The following is a 19,941-nucleotide window of genomic DNA, read 5'->3' as shown; positions in this document are numbered from 1 at the left end:
TAAGTATAATTATATTAATGATGTCAAGTGATACAGGAACGTTTTCTCGAGTGGCGGAAACAACTCGTTCTTTTAATGGCAGCGGTTCTCAACCTGTGGGTTGCGACCCCTTTCGGGTCGAATGACCCTTTCACAGGGGTCGCCTAAGACCATCGCAAAACACATATATAATTACATACTGTCTTTGTGATTAATCACTATGCTTTAATTATGTTCAATTTGTAACAATGAAATTGGGGGTCACCACAACATGAGGAACTGTATTAAAGGGTCGCGACATTAGGAAGGTTGAGAACCACTGTTTTAATGGCATTCACCTTCTCCCAACCCCCTAGGCAAGATCTGAACTTTTGGCTCATTGGGCCACAACCCAGGGATTGAGAATTTACAATCAGGAATTGATACAGCTGGAGAGGGGGATCTCGGTGGGCTCTTCCTTTTTAAATGAGGAGATTTGTTCTGGGACCTGCTGTTTCTTGCAGCCAAAGATGGCAAAAAACATGGAGGCTGCCCAGCTGGTGTGGCTCAGTGGTTGAGCATTGACCTATGAACCAGGTCAGGGTTCGAGTCCCGGTCAGGGCTCGGTCCCCAGTAGGGAGTGTGCAGAAGGCAACTGATCAATGATTCTCTCTCATCATTGATGTTTCTCTCCCCGTCTCTGAAATCAATAAAAATATATTTAAAAAACAAAACAAAAAAATGTGGAGGCCAAGCCAGAACTGTTTTTCCTATTCAACATTTATGTGCAGTGCTATAGGGTTATCTTTTGGAAAGAACTGCAACATCAGTCATGTGCTAGGGTAGATTTATCCTGGGTATCATAAACCTTCATGCTCCAAGACCTTGCAGGTGATTTCACACTTTGATTGGCTTCACCCACTGGACAAACCTCTGCATTTATTTTGAGAGGCTGAATCTGAAAGGAGTCTCAGGTCAGGGGATTTAGAACTTGGTCTGCAAAAGAGCAAAACAGCTTTAGTTCACTTAGTGAGCTTGGTAATTAGCCTTGGAGTAAGGCACGTTATCTGCACCAGCGCAGCCCCGTGCCAAGTCCCAAACCACATTTTCCAGATGAATCCAGTGAGAAGTTTCTGACCCGATGCAATTCAACATTAGGCCCCAAGGACCACGGTCATGTTGTGTAAAACAACAGCTTGTTCATCTCTCCCTGGCCTTCTTTACCACAGCAAGAATGCAAAATCCAGATTAAGAATCAATGCAGTGCCCCTTTCATGCTCTCCTAAGCTTCCGAATTACAGTGAGAGGCTGCTCCAAAAGTGTACTAGAGAAAATGACTCTGAAATAGTTTTGGCTCCTGGAACGACAGCTTTCAAAATTAATGTTTGACGGAACCCATTATTGGTAAGTGTGTGAGCATTCCGGGGTGGGCGTGAAGTTTCAGGCATGCAAAGTAAGGTTAGCATTAAGTGGTAAAGGGTTACCATTAATTTAAAAAAATGAAAAGAGCAGGTAAAGGAATAGATTATGAGATTAGCCAGAATAAAGAGGCCACAACCCCTCCCATAAAGATTAAAAAATAAAAGAAGCCCTATTAAGTTCCCCTGAAGTCCCCAAAAACTCAAATCCAAAGACTGGCTTTCCATTCGCTCCAAGCTGACCGCAGTACAGTGTTTGGGGGAAAATCAACTTCAGAGGACACACTTGGCTTTGGCTCTGGGGTAAAACTCAGGGTTCCTGAAGGGAAAGGCTTTTCTCCCTATTACCACTTCGCTCTTTCTTGTCATTTAAGCATTTAACTTTAAAAGCTCCATCTGCTGGTGAGGCCACTAGGTAGATATTCTGGGATTCTCGTTTCAGAAATTTTCGCAGGCAAGAATGAAGTCTGGCCAGCGCGGAGGCCTGCCAGGGAACACTTACTTGGTGGCTTCCTGAACTCGCCAAAGGTGATGTCTTTGAGTGGCTTAATTGTCCCTCGGCGCCATGAAGGAGCAGGAGTCAGGGCTGGAGACTCCTGAAAAATGCCCTTCTGCTGCCAAGAAAGAAGTACCATAGCAGAATCACCTCAACAGTTAATTCAGTTTTATCCTGGAGAAAACGAAATATCTTCCCTCAAATGCTGTGAGTGGCTTTCCTTTTTTAGATCAGCCCATGGACTTCATCACAAGCAATGTGGCATCAGGTATAAAGCAGCCAAATCTCAAGGGTAGTGTTTGTAGCTTGTGGATCCCAACTGCACTAGGAGAGGGGTTTCCAAGTGATGACAGACGGTCGTTCATTTGTGATCTGCCAAATTCTCCACACTCAGCTGGCTGGCTATTTAGGTAGGAGTTCCTCAGCCCTTTTGATGAGGACACTTTTCACTATGCAAGCAAGGAGGGGGTCTGCCTCAGTGTATCCTTAGGAAATCACATTTTGTGACAGTTTCCAAAAATAAAACAATCTCAGCATGGTGTCTGGCCTAGGAAAAAGTCTTAGGTGTATAAATTCATTGCTTTTGGTTTGCAAGAGTTGTGCCTGGGTCTTCTACCTCGAGCCTCCAAATTAAAGTAATTTTTCCTATCCTGTATCTGTTCAGGTACTTATTGTTAGGAAAGTTGGGAGCAAAGGGGCAGAAAAATGAATATAATCTAGCTGCTCACTACATTGTTGCAAGACTGAAATCCAGGCCACTGACACTTTCTTACATTATTTAGATATAAACTCCCAAGCAAATGTCAATAGGAGACACACAAATTTCACATGAAACAGAATCATTTCAAAGTTTGGTTACTTTAATGCAATGTCATTGTTCAAGGTAGTATGGGTATGTTAAGTGGTTCATTTCCACCCTGAAGAAAACACTGACAGTGTCTATCTTATGTAATTTTGTCAAATTCAAATATAACTCTTTAACAGCTTTTTAAAAAACATTTTCTTTCCATATCTTAATAAGATTTGTATTTTCTGCAACATTTTTTAGAAACCTTCAAGTAGTTTGGAAACATTTGCCCATTTGCTCATTTCTCTGGGAACAGGCTTCCAGAACATTTATCCCACCTATGCAGAAAATCTACATTTTCCCAGCTGGTGGTAGAGCTGCTTGATAGAAGTGATCACAGAGAAATGAGGAGTGTGCAAGCTTTGTAAAGCACTTGTAATTCTCTTCATTAGTATGCTACAATCCACCCCAGCTTCTGCAAGGTCAGACATGCAAGACAAGTACTTGGCCAAAAAAGCAGGATTCTAACTAGTGTAAAAATAGATTTTAAATAAAATAGAATCTCTATAGGAAAGGGAATTAGATTATGTTTTACATTCCCACTGTTGCTCTAAGATATCTGAGATATCTGGTAAGTCCAAAGAGGACTTACAGTCGGTCTGCCAAAAATTGAGAATGTCTTAAGTACATTCATTTTGCAAAGTTACAGGTAAGGTTCTTTGGGAATGCTGCAGCACATCCCACAACAATGGATGGTGATTAGCGATACAGTTGGTGTGCTAACAAGTAACTTGTAAGACATTTAGGTCAAAGGGGATGAGGCCTACCCATAGGCTGGCTAAAAAAATTCTGAAATGTGATAATTTGAACTTTGGCTAATTGTAAAGCAGAAAACAAACTCATCATATAACAGTATGTCTTGTTAACCTATCCAACTTACCACTTTTGAAAGCTAAATTCCAACAGCTCTTATTTTAATTTTGCTCATTACTGCATATTACGAATTATTTGGAGTTTATGTTTTTAGAAAAAGTACACAGCCCCTCCGTTGGCCTACAACAAGCATTACATGACAGTTTTAAAGGGGGCTCTGTTAAAATTCTAATTTTTGGATTTAGAAACACCCTTTGGTTACAGCTTGAAAGCATAATTGAAAATCTGCCCAAGCTCCCTCTAGCCGCAACCTGAACATGCAGCTCAATCTTTTGTAAACATTCAAAAAATACTGATTCCAGCAAAATACACAATCAGCTAGTCAGAGGCCTCACTCTACATTTTCACATGGATGATAAATCTGACTGCTCATTCTTGCTAGATGCAAGGAAATTCACTCTGAGATTTGAGTCTTGGAGTCACTATTAAGTTTCCTCCTTATTTGAGGTTCATGGGGAGGTGTAGAATCATCAAAAACAAAGTTGCCTTAGCCGGTTCAGCTCAGGAGACAGAGTGTCAGCCGGCGGACTGAAGGGTCCTGGGTTTGATTCCAGCCAAGGGCACAAGCCCGGGTTGTGGGATCATTCCCCTGTAAGGGGTGTGCAGGAGGCAACCAATGATTCCCTCTCATCATTGATGTTTCTCTCTCCCTCTCCCTTCCTTTCTGGGAGAAAAAAAAAAAAAAAGGCTTAAAAAAAGAAAAAAAAGGAAAGAAAAAATAAACAAAGTGGAAACACCATTTTTCCTACACTGGGTCTACTCAGTCTGCCCTGGATTGTTGTTTTTCCTGGCTAGCCCTAGAGCAAGAAGATATGGCTGCTGGAGACAAGCCAGTGCCTGGTTTACAGGCCCAGCCTCTTTTCATATAACATTCAACCAGTCCTTCAATTCCCTAGAGGAAGGGAGGGATGACAATGATATGAGACTAATGCTCCGGAATTTTCATAAATCCTCAGTAGCCAATGCAAACCTCTCTCTAAGGCGGCTTCTATGACCTCAGGGAGGTTTGGTGCTTTAGGACTAGGAATGTTACCCACCGACCCCATAACTGAATGTCAAAAACACCAACTCAATAAATACAACAGAAAAATGTACAGCAGATTTGGGGCATCTATCAAGTAGGAAGGCAAAATGGTCATTAGAATGTCTGAGGTTAGTGAACTATTAGGTTGAAAAAAGCAGCCACCATTTAAAACATTCCCCTTTCCATCAGTTCTCCTAGTTGTCAACCCTCTACATTCATTACACCAAACACTAGCAAATGAAAGATCCAAACAACTGCAGCTTGATCCTCACTTGTACTTATTTCGGGCCCACCCTCACATTTAGGCCCCAGCACGCCCTCGCCGTGCCAGGGAAAACAGTCTCAGGGACACCTGTTTCTGCAAAGGTCACTTGCCCCTCTTGCTGCGGCTCTTCCTGGAGGGCAGCTTCCCACTGCCCCCGGAAGAGGCGGGGCTCGAGGCTGAGGCCATGGCAATGTTGATCTGCCCCTCTTGGATTTCCTGGCGGGTCTCAGCAGGCAGGTGGTTGATCTTCTGCTGTGCCTCCAGGTAGAACATGACATCACGCAGCTGCTCCTGGATCTCGGTGATCTGCAGATCCTTCTGGTCACAGGTCTCCTTCAAAACCCTCTCCTCCTCCTTCAGCTTGTTCTGCAGGAGGACCTGATTGGCTCGCAAACACTTGTTCATTTCCTGCTCCTCTTTGAGCTCTGTGGTGAGTTTGGCTACTTTTGTGTTTAGCTGAGTGCACCTTTTACAAAACAAAGGAAGATAAAAGCACATTTTTCATTTGCTGACACAGACCTTTATCTACTGTGAGCTTGAACAGAGGAGCTATGATCTCAGAATCATTTAGGGTGGAATCCTCCCTACCTGTTCAGGGAGACTGGTTTGCTACCATTGCAACAGCTACACAAAGCAAGAATTTTGCACTACTTAACCCAAGTATAGCTTTAAGACAATTTTTCATTTTTAGGTATAGAAATTTTTCCATAGCAGAAACTATTCTGCGATTCATGGTTTATGGTAAAACTTCTACTGCTTCTCTTGTTTTGCAGTAGTGGTTAAATAGGTTTCAGAAAGGACAATGGTGATAAAGAAGTTATGAGGAAAAGTTACATTCTTGGAGAGTCAAGTGATCTGACCTCACTGCATTTATTACTCATAAGTAAAGAACCACAGATTTAAACACCATTTTTATGTATCAGAATGCCAAAGAGCTCACACACATGGGAAGAGACACTCCTACACATGGCACTGGAGTGGGAACTGGTACAAATTCTCAGAGTTAACTTGGAGCTAACTAGAAAGTCGAAATTTCACATGGTCCTTTGATACAGCTACTCTACTTTTAGGAACTTATCCTGTAAACTAGATATACTCAGGAATGCGCTGAAAAGACACACGGAGAAAGATGCTCATCACAATGTTGTTTACAATAGTGGAAGACCTGAGACAACTTAAATGTCCATCAATGGGAACTGCTTGAAATTATTATGGGACCGCCCTAGCCGGTTTGGCTCAGTGGACAGAGCCAGCCTGTGGACCAAAGGGTCCCGAGTTCAATTCCGATCAAGGGCATGTACCTTGGTAGCAGGCTCCCCACCCAGGCTCTGGTTGGGGCTTGTGCAGGAGGCAACCAATCGATGTGTTTCTCTCACATCGATGTTTCTCTCTGTCTTCCCCTTTCTTCCAACCTCCCTAAAAATAAATGGAAAAATGTCCTTGGGTGAAGATTAACAACAACAACAAAAAGTTTGCCTTAGCCAGTTTGGCTCAGTGGTTAGAGCGATGGCTTGAGGACCGAAGGGTCCCAGGTTTCATTCTGGTCAAGGGCACATGCCCAGGTTTCGGGCTCAATCCCCAGTGGGGGGTGTGCAGGAGGCAGCTGATGGATGATTCTCTCTCATCACTGATGTTTCTATCTCTCTCTCCTTCTCCCTTCCTCTCTGAAATCAATAAAAATGTATTTAAAAAATTATTATGGGACCTACACACAATGGAATACTACACAGCCATTACAAAGATCATGACAGAGCTAAAATGTGCCAGCATGAAAAAAATCTCCAGAGCATTTTACCAAATAGAATACGTAGTATTATTCTAATTGTGTAGAAAAAAAAGACTGTGTATGTGAGATGTTTATATAGGTACAGCAGATCTGTAAGAGTAAATATTCACTGGTACTGTTAAATAATGGTTACTTCCAGATATTGGGATCTAGGAAAACACCTCCAGTTTTCACTTTTTAATTCTTTAATATAGTTCAATTTATTAAGGTGGTAAAAGTATAGGAGGATTTTAAATTTGTATTTCTACTAATGTTGGGATTTTATCACAGTGGTTTTTTTTTTTAAACCTTTGGTGAAGAGTTTCTGTTTGTGGTGATGAGAAATTTTGGAAACAGATGGTGGTGACAGTTGTACAACATTATGAATGTATTTAATGCCACTGAACTGTACACTTAAAAATGGTTACAAGTTGCCCTAACTGGTTTGGCTCAGTGGATAGAGCATCAGCCTGCGGACTGAAGGGTCCCAGGTTCGATTCCGGTCAAGGGCATGTACCTTGGTTGCGGGCACATACCCAGTGGGTAGTGTGCAGGAGGCAGCTGATCGATGTTTCTCTCTCATTGATGTTTCTAACTCTCTATCCCTCTCCCCTCCTCTCTGTAAAAAAAGTCAATAAAATATATTTTAAAAAAAAAAAATGGTTACAAGTTTTTTACCACACACATATAAAAAACTATTTTTAAACATCCAACTTTTGGGGGAATGTGTGAAGGGTATACAGAAACTCTGTGCTACCTTATAACCTCTGTAAATCTACATTTACTCCAAGATAAAAGGTCTATTTAAAAAACTTTTAAGAAACAATTATCACCCTTACATTTTTTTATCCATTTGACTGGAGGTAAAAATCCAGTTATTATTGTGAATATAACATAGACCAGAAAAGTAATTTCAATCAGTAATAGGTATCTTCACATATAGCAGGGGTAGAGTGATGGTCTTGCCATGCTGTTCATGAGGTTTTTGCTCCATATTCAGTATCTTTGGCCTTTAATTCCTGTCGAAGGTCAGAACACATGCCATCTCCAGCTTAGACATGGTCTCTTTCCTATCATCTCTCAGCCACCATGGCTCAGAGAAGCTACAGGCTCTGGGAACAAGGAAATTACTTTCTACAGGCAAATGTAGAAGATATTTGCACATTTCAGGAGAGAACACTGCATTCCCTACAGCATCCATCTGGCATGAAACACCGTGATTTTAATAAATAGGAAGTCACAGTAAGTTTGCTCTACATATAGATAGACCCCTGAAAACCTGGTGATACACTTGAAAATGGGTATTTCCTTAGGAGTGAAGGAAATTATCTGTTTATGTTGCCTGTTACAATAAAATGCCTCCTTTAAAGAACAGACCAAGTATACCTACTTTCTTTCCATGGACTGCTTTTCTTTTAGAAGGTCATTTAGTCTGTGCTCCAGATTATCACATTTCTCAATTGTTTCTTTAAATTTGGTCTTCATATTGTTAATCTGAAAAAGCAAACAGAGATCAGTTTCATTTCACAAAGACAAAGTTGTGTGGCCTTTGGAGCTAATTTCTCAAAAAATTTTTTCCCAATTACCTGTGTATAACTTTGACAAGCCAATTTTAGAAAAGGTGAGATAATCATTTTAAAGAATTCCAGTAATAGGAATAAAATATTTAAGAAATTCTTTTTTTGGTTACTATTTCTCTATACCAGGATGAACAAAGGATCAGGAGCTGCTGAGGGTCAAGTGAAACTGCTCGGAAGTAAAGGAACAGTTCCAGGCAGTAGAGCAGGAGATAGTTTGTCAGAGACACTGGAACGGGGCCTCCCCTCCCATGCTCAACTCACCATTGTTTTTCTCCTCCTGAGATTACATTCCAAAAACTATTATCCAAATAATGCAAGAAACTCATCTACTCTAAGAATGATGTGATAACTGATTCTGTTTGGGGTTCCCCAACCCAACTCACTATTCAATTTCTCATGTACCATAAAGCCATATGGTACATGAATCGGTTCTTGTTTTATTGAGTTCATTTATAAAGGCAATATATATGAACTAATTCTTATTACACTGTCTTAAAAACTTATGAGAATTGAAAAATTCTGCTGTTTTATGTCAGATGGCAGCAATCCTAGCCAAGAGTCTACTGAAGTCTAGCTAGGCAGACAGTAGATTCACTCAGGTGTGAAAATTTGGGAAATGCCTCAACTCTACCATTCTAACAACATGGGAAGATTAGGTGAAAGGGGAAGTAGTGAGGCTAGGTCAGTGGTTGGCAAACTCATTAGTCAACAGAGCCAAATATCAATAGTACAATGATTGAAATTTCTTTTTTTTTTTATTCTTTAAAAAAAAATTATAATAAGTATTACGAAGGGTATTACATATGTGTCCTTCCCCCACCCCCCAACCTTGACAATCCCCTGCCCTTCCTTACCCCCCAGTGTCTTATGTCCATTAGTTATGCTTACATGCATGCATACAAGTCCTTCGGTTGATCTCTTACTCCCCTCCCTTCTGCCGAAATTTCTTTTGAGAGCAAAATTTTTTAAACTTAAACTATATAGGTAGGTACATTGTTATTAACTTAATTAGGGTACTCCTAAGGCTTAGGAAGAGCCACACTCAAGGGGCCAAAGAGCCGAATGTGGCTCTCGAGCCACAGTTTGCTGACTACGGGGCTAAGTGAATCGTGAGGCAATAATCATAGGAACTGATAGTAACTGAGAATTTAAATCCTATGGCCCAGGCACCTGCTAGGTGTTTTGTAAGTAGTATCTCCTTATAATACACCTATAATTAGGTATGTCAACTTTTTACAGAAACAGAGGCTTTCAGAAAGGTGAGGTAATATACCCAAGGTTTACCCAGCTAAATAAAGTGTGGTGGGTCCAGGACTGGACCCCAAGTCTGGGTCCAAAGCCAAGTTCTAAACCTCTCTATAGCAAAAGAAAAGTGACCTCCGGGTGAGTTCTAAACTCAGCAGAGATCCAGGAGAAAGGGCCATTGCTTTTAACATTTCCTTTTTAAACACTTGCCATATGGCCTAATAGGTCTGTAAAAGCACTGTCCACCTTTTTAAAAAATATATATTTTTATTGATTTCAGAGAAGAACAGAGAGAGAGATAGAAACATCAATGATGAGAATCACTGATCGGCTGCCTTCTGCATGCCCCTACCAGGGACTGAGCTCACAACCTGGGCATGTGCCCTTGACCAGAATCGATCCTGGGACCCTTCAGTCTGCAGGCCTATACTCTATCCACTGAGCCAAATTGGCTAGAGCTGTCTCCCTTTTTGAATAATAAGAAAAAAACTACTTTGGAAAAATTAACTTTATAGCCAACTACCATTAAGTTATAAAAGTATGCAATTAAAGGGAGATTTCTGACAGTTTTTCTATGTCATAAAAATAAAAATAGCCTTAAAATTGCTTTAATTCTAGTTTGGTATTCATTTTTCTCCTCAATATCGCTTTAACATAAAAGACCACTAAATCCTTTGACATTTTCTCCTAAACTGGCTCCTGTTAGTTTAGGGGAATTGGAAAGGACAGAAATGGAATCAAATTGTAATGTTTTGGCCCTAGTTGGTTTGGCTCAGTGGCTAGAGCGTCGGCCTGCAGACTGAAGGGTCCCACGTTCGATTCCGGCCGGGAGCACATGCCTGGGTTGTGGGCTCGATCCCCAGGAGGGGGCGTGCAGGAGGCAGCCGATCAATGATTCTCTCTCATCATTGATGTTTATCTCTCTCCCTCCTCCTTCCTCTCTGAAATCAATAAAGAAATATGTATTTTTTAAAAATTGTAATGTTTTGGTCATTAAAGTGACTTAAACCGAACACATTTAAATCAAAATGAAAAATATCAAGCAACACCAAGAAGCTTTCTAATATTGCTATAGATGATGTTACAATGGGCTAAATTAGTGCTTTTTAAAACATTTCTGACCATTAGCCCAAAGTAAGAAACACCCAGGAACATAAAAAGACACAACTGAAACAGGAGTTTTGGAAAACAATATTTAAATGTGATGCACTCTGATATTTTACGCCTATCCTATTCTGTTTAATAAAAATGCCAGTTGTGGTCCACCAAACTCATTTCCCACCCACAGCTGGAGAAAAACTGTCTGAAAACATGGGTCTAGAGTTCAGAGAGAAAAGTGGCACCTGTGTTCTTCATATGTGGCCCCATTAAAACTAAGCACCTTCAAGTGGGGATGAGCTTCATTTTCTACCACAGACTCTGCTCATATGCTAGAATAATTGTACTACCTAAGGCATTGGGGGACAGGAATAGTATTATAACTGAAGTTCACAATCCATTTCAACCTTCACCCTCTCCCTCCCCCTCCCCCACATTAACTTTTTATGAGGCCATGAACAAGAATCTCTGTCAGTGAGATCCAGGTCGGTTACTGTTAATCCTTGCACATGCTGGAGGTGCCAATGAGCAGAGAACTGGGCAAAAGGAGAACAGTGGCAGCAGGAACAAAAGGCTTGAACCATCCATTACCTTATGGATAAGCAACATTTGTTATTAGAAAACAAAGCATTCTTTTCAAGCCCTTCAAGCTTTTCATTTAGGGCCTCCATATTACCCCTTCCTAAATGGAAACACAAGTTTCACAGTTTTTAGCTCCCCTGTCCCTGGACTTTTCATGGGCATGTGTTAGAGAATGCAGTTAATCCTAAAGAATCTTAAAAGGCAGAGAATCCTGAACTTAGCTCTCAAGGGTCTGCATGAAGCACTTCATGGTCACGCTGGGATAGCCCGTGGAAAAACCAATTAGTGAGGGTGCTCGGGTTGCCAGCTCTCTCCTGAGTGCTGTCAGAGGTGTGTCCTTCCCCCATGTACCCAATCAAGCCCTATTCAGAACTTGAGCGCCTCTGGAAAGGCATTTCCATTACTTGGAAGGGTCGTAAAGAGTTTCATCAAGAACTTTGAACTAAACATCATTTTAAAGTTGGTGTTAAGCCTTATGTTTAAAAACCCAGTTTCTCCTCATTTGTAGGCATACCCAGAAACCAGGGCCCCTGGGCCTGGCATAAAGTGAGAGCTCGGCCCTGCCTGCTAAGCTCCAGGATAATGCTACTTGGAGGTGAGCCCCAGGCCCAGCTCTGCATTCTCCATCTGAAGACCCAGTTACTGGTGGGGATTCACAAAATTATTAAGACAATCATTTAAAACATCTCAAAGCCTTTATTTAATACTAAGGGAATTGATGGATTAAGAACACTGCCCATAGGTTCAGAAAATGGTTTCTAGCATCCTAATTATACATGAACCCTGCAATGCTCACTGGTTTTCAACCTCCTTCTTTGGGAACCTCTGGACTCCTTGTACATGCTGGAGACAAAGGGAAAACCAAGCAGGTGGAGCTCTGGGCCCTTCATCTAGGTTTCAACCAAAACTTTTCTCTTTTAAATATTGTAGTGAGTGGCATCTCTTTGAAAATGGCATCTTTGTTAAAATCTGAAGACAATGCCTGAGACCAGCAATTTTTAATCTTTTTCATCTCATGGCACACATAAACTAGTTACTAAAATTCTGCAGCACACCAAAAATGTATGCTTTGCAATCTGACAAAAAAAAAGGAGGGGGGGTAATACATTTTGATTTATTCACACCAGGCAGCTATTGCTGTATTGGATGTTGTCATTTTTTTTATTTGACAATCTAAGGCAGTGGTCAGCAAACTCATTCGTCAACAGAGCCAAATATCAACAGTACAACGATTGAAATTTCTTTTGAGAGCCAAATTTTTTAAACTTAAACTATATAAGAAGGTACACTGTTATTAACTTAATTAGGGTACTCCTAAGGCTTAGGAAGAGCCACACTCAAGGGGCCAAAGAGCCACATGTGGCTCGCGAGCCGCAGTTTGCCGACCACGGATCTAGGGGAAAAGAGGTCCATGCCCTTGACTGCATAGTCAGGTATTCTATGTTTTAAAAATTCTGCCAAAACTGGTTTGGCTCAGTGGATAGAGCGTCGGCCTGCGGACTGAAAGGTCCCAGGTTCGATTCCGGTCAAGGGCATGTACGTTGGTTGCGGGCATATCCCCAGTAGGAGATGTGCAGGAGGCAGCTGATCGATGTTTCTCTCTCATCGATGTTTCTAACTCTCTATCTCTCTCCCTTCCTCTCTGTGAAAAATCAATAAAATATATTTAAAAAAATAAAAATAAAAATTCACACTGGTGTGCCATGGAACAACCAGTTGAAAATCACTGTCCTAGACCAATAAGGAAACATGGTTACCATTGAAGTTCTAGCATTTCTGCCCAATTTTGTTCCCATCAACTTCTAGAAGTAACATCTTGTTGGCTCAGAGGCCCATGTTCAGTTCCCCAAAGCAGCTGTTCCCAAGTTCACAAACCAACTGGCTGACTCAAATTACAAACGCTCATGTATATACTTCTATTTTTTAAATAGAATAACACAAGGCACTAGAAAACTTTATTGAAATTACCAAATAAAACCCCAAGCCCAAAATTTAAAGCTTTTAAATGCAAGATTTCTATTTTCCTTTCTTTTTTTTAAGGTACATGCCAGGTATTTTATTTCTTCCTTAACTTAGTTTGGTATAGAGCTCAGTATACAATAAGATTTTAATATATTCTTTTTGATTTAGTAATCTTAGGTGAGAATACATGTCTGCTTCTCTCCCCTTCTTATACTATACCTAGCTGATTGCATTTGCCTTTTTTCTCTTCCTTTTTGACTAATTTCATTCTCATTGTGGTCTAGCTTGTCCCACAATAGTGCCTTCATAGGCTAAGTCTCTAATATAATGAAAATTCAGGTGTTTACCACTTCTCTCTGGAATCCTTACCTAGAGTTAGGTTACTGAGGTGAGCCAAATGATTCCAAATTGTTTTCTTTTCTTCTTTCCCCTAACTCCAGCTTTACTGCAACATAACTGACATACATAGAACAAAGGTTTCTTTTTAGAGGCAGAACAGTTCTTTACCTGTCTACCAGACTAAGAAAGATTCAAAGATTCCTTTGTCTCTGTACACTGCCTTTTCCCAAACCAACATCAGATTGCCCATGCCACGTGGCACTTCATCAGTCACTAAACCAGAAACTTACTTCTTCTGCTGTGTCCTTCTCTATCCGAACTATCTTGTTTTCCCAGTAGATTCGCTGTGATTCCAGCTGGCTTGTTAGTAAATATGAATACTGAAAACATAAATAATAAAACATAAGTCATTGTTGTCAGTCTCTGAAATCCAATTAAAAGCTTACTTTTAATGGTCTACAGAAGAGTAAGAGTAACCATCAAATATATATTACACCTTGGTTCCACTCTACTCACTAAACCACAATTATACTCCTGACCTCCTGGAGCTTACAATCTAGTCAGGAACAAACAGGGAAATGTGCAGTAAAAAAACATATGTTCCTGTTTAAACTGACTTTCAGAACCACATGGTGCCCTAGCTGGTTTTGCTCAGTGGACAGAGTGTAGGCCTATAGATTGAAATGTCCTGGGTTCGATTATGGTCAAGGGCACATGCCTGGGTTGTGGGCTCGATCCCCAGTAGGGGGCGTGCAGGAGGCAGCCAATCAATGATTCTCTCTCATCATTGCTGTTTCTCTCTCCCATTCCCTTCCTCTCTGAAATCAATAAAAATGTATTTTAAAAAAGAACCTCATGGTTTTTAAATCAAAGGGTAACTCAAATCAGGTTATCCATCTACCCTGTACCTCCCAGCCTTGGGTTACGTGCCCCCTTTCTCAGTTCCCACAGCACTATGCCTATCAATAGCACTTATAACACTAGCACCTAATTGCTGGTTTATCTGCCTGTCTTCCACAACTGGCCTCTTTGAAAGCAAGAGTTCTATCTTTATTTCTATATCCTCAGTGCCTGGCACATGCTGGACGTTAAGAAACATTTGCTGCCTGATTACATGGATGAATGAACAGTGCTGTGTAACTGCAGGGAAAGGATAGATGGCTTCTGACAGTAGGACATAGTAGGACTTCTGAAAGAAAGAGATTTGAGAGGGCTCTTAACAGACGGGAAGAGGAGATAAAGAGAGAGGTATGGTTCCAGAGAACTACTGGACCTTGATGTGAGCTGTGATGTATATGTTTCTTCAGAGATGAAGAAGTACCAATAAGGCTGGGGTGTAGGGTGTGGAGAGTTGGGGTCTATGGAAGGCTCTGGGTTATCACATTGAGAATGTGGGCCAAGGCTTGGTCAGATCACACCTGCATTTTGGAAAGACTATTCTAGGAGACTAGCAGAGATCTAACCACATTCTAGAGAAGAGACTGAAAGTGCAACAGAGGGAAAGGACAATCGGGAGAATATGTGTGTGTGTCACTAGAATGTACACTCCATGAGGGCAGGGAGTTTGTTTAATGCCACATTCCCACCACCAGGAGGACTGGCTGACAGACAGCAACCCTCAATGAATACTTATTGAATGACATACTATTATTAACTATTACGGAAGGGTTACTCATTCTAAAAACTTAATGTAAAAGATGTGAACTACTGTGATATATCAATATAATATTTTTTCAATATAATTTATTAACGGTAACAACATAAGCCTTATTTTAGGCCATTATACTGATCTATCAGACCTTAAAAGTCTGGAAATGAGCAAGTTTTTAAATGTCCATTTCCTCCCAAGGTTAAAATATTTGTTTTTAAAACAATTATTTTTTAATTTATATAAAATAGGACTTGTGTTAAACTTCTTCATTAACATTAAATGCACATGACATCAATTTTATAGTAGACGGGATTTACTGGTATGGAGAAAACACAGACTGTGCTAATTTTGTTGTTTCTTCAAATATATGAGTACCCAAAAATGGCTTTATGTATATAGGCATCAAATTCATAAAATGCCAGCCAATATATAGGGAAAAGCTCCCTGGAAAGATACTACTGAGGTTTCCTCATTCCAACCAAGTCTGCTCAATTTACAATTGTTACTATAATGCCAACAGAAAGATTCTTAACTTCCAGTTTTAGAGCAGCTACAGAGGACAACCTTAATACTGAAACTTGAGACAACTCAGAATATCACATTGAAAATAAGGCACAGTGAAACTTAGACTTTCAAGGAAGAAAACCAGAATAAAAATATTCTAATAATCATTTATAGCAGTAATAGAACTTTTTAAAAAAAAGTTGACATGCAGAGTAAATGGCAAAATTAAAAATCTAAAACACCTTTCAAGTTAGAATAGTAAAAAGCTATTTAGTAATTACTAATAACTTATCTTACCTCTAACTGCAAGGCATCTATTTTCTCTTCTTGGCAAGTATCACCCTCACATTCATACTGTACTATTTTTCCATCTGTTTTACTTGCAACCAGTCGATGGACATAATTATCTAAAGAAAAGAATGAGTCAACCAAGGTATATTTCTCTCAGAATGAAAAGGGTCTCCCATACTATTTTAACTGACATTTTTGTTTTCACAGATCTAAATTGCAGTATATCTTTAAAAGTGAGCTATCCCTAAAAATAATAAAATAATAAAATAAATAAATAAATAATAATAAAAATAAAAGTGAGCTAGCCCTAGTGGATAGAGCATCAGCCTTCGAACTGAAGGTTCCCAGGTTCGATTCTGGTCAAGGGCACGTGCCCGGGCGGCGGGTTCAATCCCCAGTGGGAGGCGTGCAGGAGGCAGCTGATCAATGATTCCCTCATCCTTGATGTCTCTATCTCTCTCTCCCTCTCCCTTCCTCTCTGAAATCAATAAAAAAAAATATTTTTTTAAAAAGTGAGCTAAAGCATTTGAATTTAAAAAAGAGTGAAATGCAAGAGTGGAAATATTAAGGTGCAAATATTAATTTCTTTATAAGGTGCAACTCAAACCAGTCATAGGAAATAGTGCCCTATAGGGCTTGAGTTTGCCACAGCTGTCAGAAAGGTTTCAAGCTGTGCGAGATTCTGACAGAGTTTTCATACAGAATGAACCCAAATTCGAGAATGAGAGTGGTGTTCACCTCCAGCATAGTCCCAGACTCGATGGTTGGTGAGCTGCATGGCATACGTGTGCTGGGTTTCCTCAAAGTGCTTATAAGCATGTCGACTTACATATCGTCCACATCCTATGTGGCCACATATTAAGCAAATCCAAAGGTTCTGCCAAGAAAAAGGTATGATTTTAATTATATAAAAATACATGACAGATAATCTCTTTGCTGTTAGAAGCTTCATTTTGTAGAAGTAAAAGTACTGGTACTTTGTTACAGTAATCTGAACAGAGTAAGACACCAGCCATTCTAACTTCTTCCACTGTCATCCCTGAGTCTAAGCCCCCATGATCGCTGGCCTGGACTATTCCTGCCCATCTACATTTTGTCCTCCACACTGCAACCAGAGTGAACTTTAAAAATAAATCCATCAGCCCTAACCGCTTTGGCTCAGTGGATAGAGCGTCAGCCTGCGGACTGAAGGGTCCCAGATTCGATTCTGGTCAAGGGCATGTACCTTGGCTGGGGGCACATCCCCAGTAGGGAGTTTGCAGAAGGCAGCTGATGGATATTTCTCTCTCATCGATGTTCCTAACTCTCTATCCCTCTCCCTTCCTCTCTGTAAAAAGTCAATAAAATATATCAAAAAAATAAAATAAATAAATAAATCCATCAGATAGTTTGTCCTGGCTCTGCTATATCCAAGCATCTGGGATGATGTCATGAAATCTCTGTGGGCCTCAGTTCCCTTATCTGTAAAATAGGGATGGTAATGGCATCGATCTCATAGGCTTGTTAAATGATTGAGTGCATAGCTGTAAAGCATGTAGAGCAGTCCAAGGACGTAGTCAGCGCTGTGTTTGAACTTTTCAAATATAGTAACTGAAACTCCCTTTCCTTCTCAGTACACTTAAAACTCCAGACTCCGCCAGAACCGGTTTGGCTCAGTGGATAGAGAGTCGGCCTGCAGACTCAAGGGTCCCGGGTTCGACTCCGGTCAAGGGCATGTACCTTGGTTGCGGGCACATCCCCAGTGGGGGCGTGCAGGAGGCAGCTGATCGATGTTTCTCATAGATGTTTCTGGCTCTCTATCCCTCTCCCTTCCTCTCTGTAAAAAATCAATAAAATATATAAAAAACAAAACAAAAACCTCCAGACTCCTTACCTTGAGTCCCTAAGGCTCTACTCTACATCAAGCATGTCAAACTTGCAGCCCACAACGAATATTTTTGCAGCCCAGTCAATATAACGGTATGGAAGAAACATTTTAATAAAAATTTCGTAACTTAATTTTTACAATATCCCGTTATACATAATTAATAACGAACTACAACGTTCACTAATGACTGATTACTATAATTGTGTTGCATTCATTTCCCTTACATGCCTACGTGCAGGTGCACCATTTCTCTCTACTAATACTAGCAGCGAATATTTTAGCAGCCGATGGCCACATCATTAGTCTTGTACTGTCTTGTTTGGTGTGCACAACAGGAAATATTTCGCTTTTGGAAAACAAGAAAAATAGGTTTATTTGTGTTACGCTTATTAATCTGTGCAGTTATTCAGTGTCTGGTAAGTTAATGTTCAAGAAAAAATATTTTTATTAAAATGTTCTATTATTTTATGTTAACAATTACTCATTTATTTCAGCCCTTTGTCTTCAGCATGTCTCTATCGAAATAAACCTATGTTTCTATGAAAAAATAAAATAAAATAAAAATACATGACCTGCCCGACTCATGGTAGGAAGGGGCTGACACAGAATAAGATTTAGAGTTGTTTCTATAGGAGCTTTGAATAAATATATATTTAAAATCCAAAAGTAAGGATGCTTTTTATGGGTCAATCATTTTCTTATTCTGACTTTAATGGAACTCCATGCAAATAGCAAGGAAAAATTCATAACTTATCAATAAAAGTATAGGCTTTTTCAAAGAACAAAAAATAAAACCATAAAGTATTTTGCTTAGGTGTCAAATAGTTTTTATAGTTATATTTCTTGCCTGACACTAGACAAAAAGAAAAAAAATCAGTCTCACAAAAGTATTTCAAGCCTCGCAAGGCAGAAAAAAATCCCAGACAATTAAAGCGGTGTTCATTATTCGTTCCCACCATGCATTACTTACTTCCTGAACACCACATTCAAAACACTTATTTTCTTCTACTGGCTCTGGAGTTTGACAGTACCGGCAAACAGGGCACCTATCCAAGACACCAAAAGATAATGACAGATTAAACAGAAAACAGCTGTTATACAACCCAACAGTAAAAAACTGAATTTTAAATACTCCTTCTCTAATATCTTTTATCATAACTAAAAATAACACTCAAAATATACTTCTGAGCTATTTGCAAACAAAATGAAAAAACAACAACAAAACCTTGATAAAACAGAGGAAAGGGAGAAATCTTCATCTGCCTCATACCTTTTCCCACTCTCCTGTCTAAAGCTTACATAATCAAAGGATTACATAATGGGCTAGAATTAGGGACTTGAGACAAGTTATTAATTTTTTCATGTCTAGGTACCCATAAGTTATTTTTACTTTAAATAATCTACCTTATACCCACTTCGAAAAGTTTAAATTATTTAAAATGAATCCAGTCCTCTCAAGGTTGCTCCTAAGAGTTGAAACTAAACTCTAGTAAATTTCACCAAATTAAAAATAAAGTAAGTCAATGTATTTCCTGAAATGCACATGACACTTTTACATATAAGGAACATCATGTGGAAGAAGATACCAGCACTCTGTGAGTACTCAAGTTTCAATTTACAAAATGCAATAAAAACAGCAGTGAAGTCCTAGCTGGTTTGGCTCAATGAATAGCGTAGACCAGTGGACTGAAAGGTCCCAGGTTTGACTCTGGTCAAGGGCACGTGCCTGGGTTGCAGGCTTGATTCCCATTGTGGAGTGTACAGGAGGCAGCTGATCAATGATTCTCTCTTATTATTGATGTTTCTATCTCTCTCTCCCTCTTCCTTCCTCTCTGAAGCCAATAAAAATATATTTTAAAAAAAAAAAAAAAAAACGACAGTGAAGCCAAACTCATAGATACATAGAGTAGAAAGATGGTAACCAGGGCCCAGGGGATAGGAAAATAGGAAGATGTCAAGGGATACAAAGTTTCAGTTATGTAAGATGAGTAAGTTTGTAGAATTGGTGCACATTAATGTGACTACAGTTAATATTATACTGTGTACTTGAAATCTGCTAAGAGGGTAAATCTTGGGTGTTCTTACCACACACACACACACAAAAAAAAAAAGGAAAAAGGGAAATGGTAAAAGTATGAGTGATGGATTATGTTAATTGGCTTGGTTGTGGTGAATA

The 19,941-nt window shown here is 39.8% G+C and overlaps 1 protein-coding gene across 3 annotated transcripts in view; it reads right to left on the bottom strand.

Moving 5' to 3' along the window:
- Positions 1-2,711: 2,711 nt before the first annotated feature.
- Positions 2,712-19,941, bottom strand: part of BRAP (BRCA1 associated protein) — a 79,629-nt gene continuing 62,399 nt past the window's right edge. For all 3 annotated transcript variants that reach the window (XM_070400226.1, XM_070400224.1, XM_070400225.1), the window contains exons 7-12: positions 18,736-18,811; positions 16,637-16,775; positions 15,905-16,014; positions 13,743-13,832; positions 8,037-8,140; positions 2,712-5,347 (exon numbers count right to left, since the gene is read on the bottom strand). In XM_070400226.1, coding sequence (XP_070256327.1) covers positions 4,984-5,347; positions 8,037-8,140; positions 13,743-13,832; positions 15,905-16,014; positions 16,637-16,775; positions 18,736-18,811 — 883 coding nt within the window. In that variant the 3' untranslated portion in view covers positions 2,712-4,983. The remainder of the gene's footprint in view (positions 5,348-8,036; positions 8,141-13,742; positions 13,833-15,904; positions 16,015-16,636; positions 16,776-18,735; positions 18,812-19,941) is intronic.

The sequence above is a fragment of the Myotis yumanensis genome, unplaced genomic scaffold, assembly GCF_028538775.1.
Source record: "Myotis yumanensis isolate MYYU_CA2020_CCGP unplaced genomic scaffold, mMyoYum1.0.hap1 SCAF_19, whole genome shotgun sequence".
In the NCBI taxonomy this organism is placed as follows: domain Eukaryota; kingdom Metazoa; phylum Chordata; class Mammalia; order Chiroptera; family Vespertilionidae; genus Myotis; species Myotis yumanensis.
Note: the sequence above shows the minus strand (reverse complement) of the source record. Positions and strands in the feature narration are given on the sequence as shown.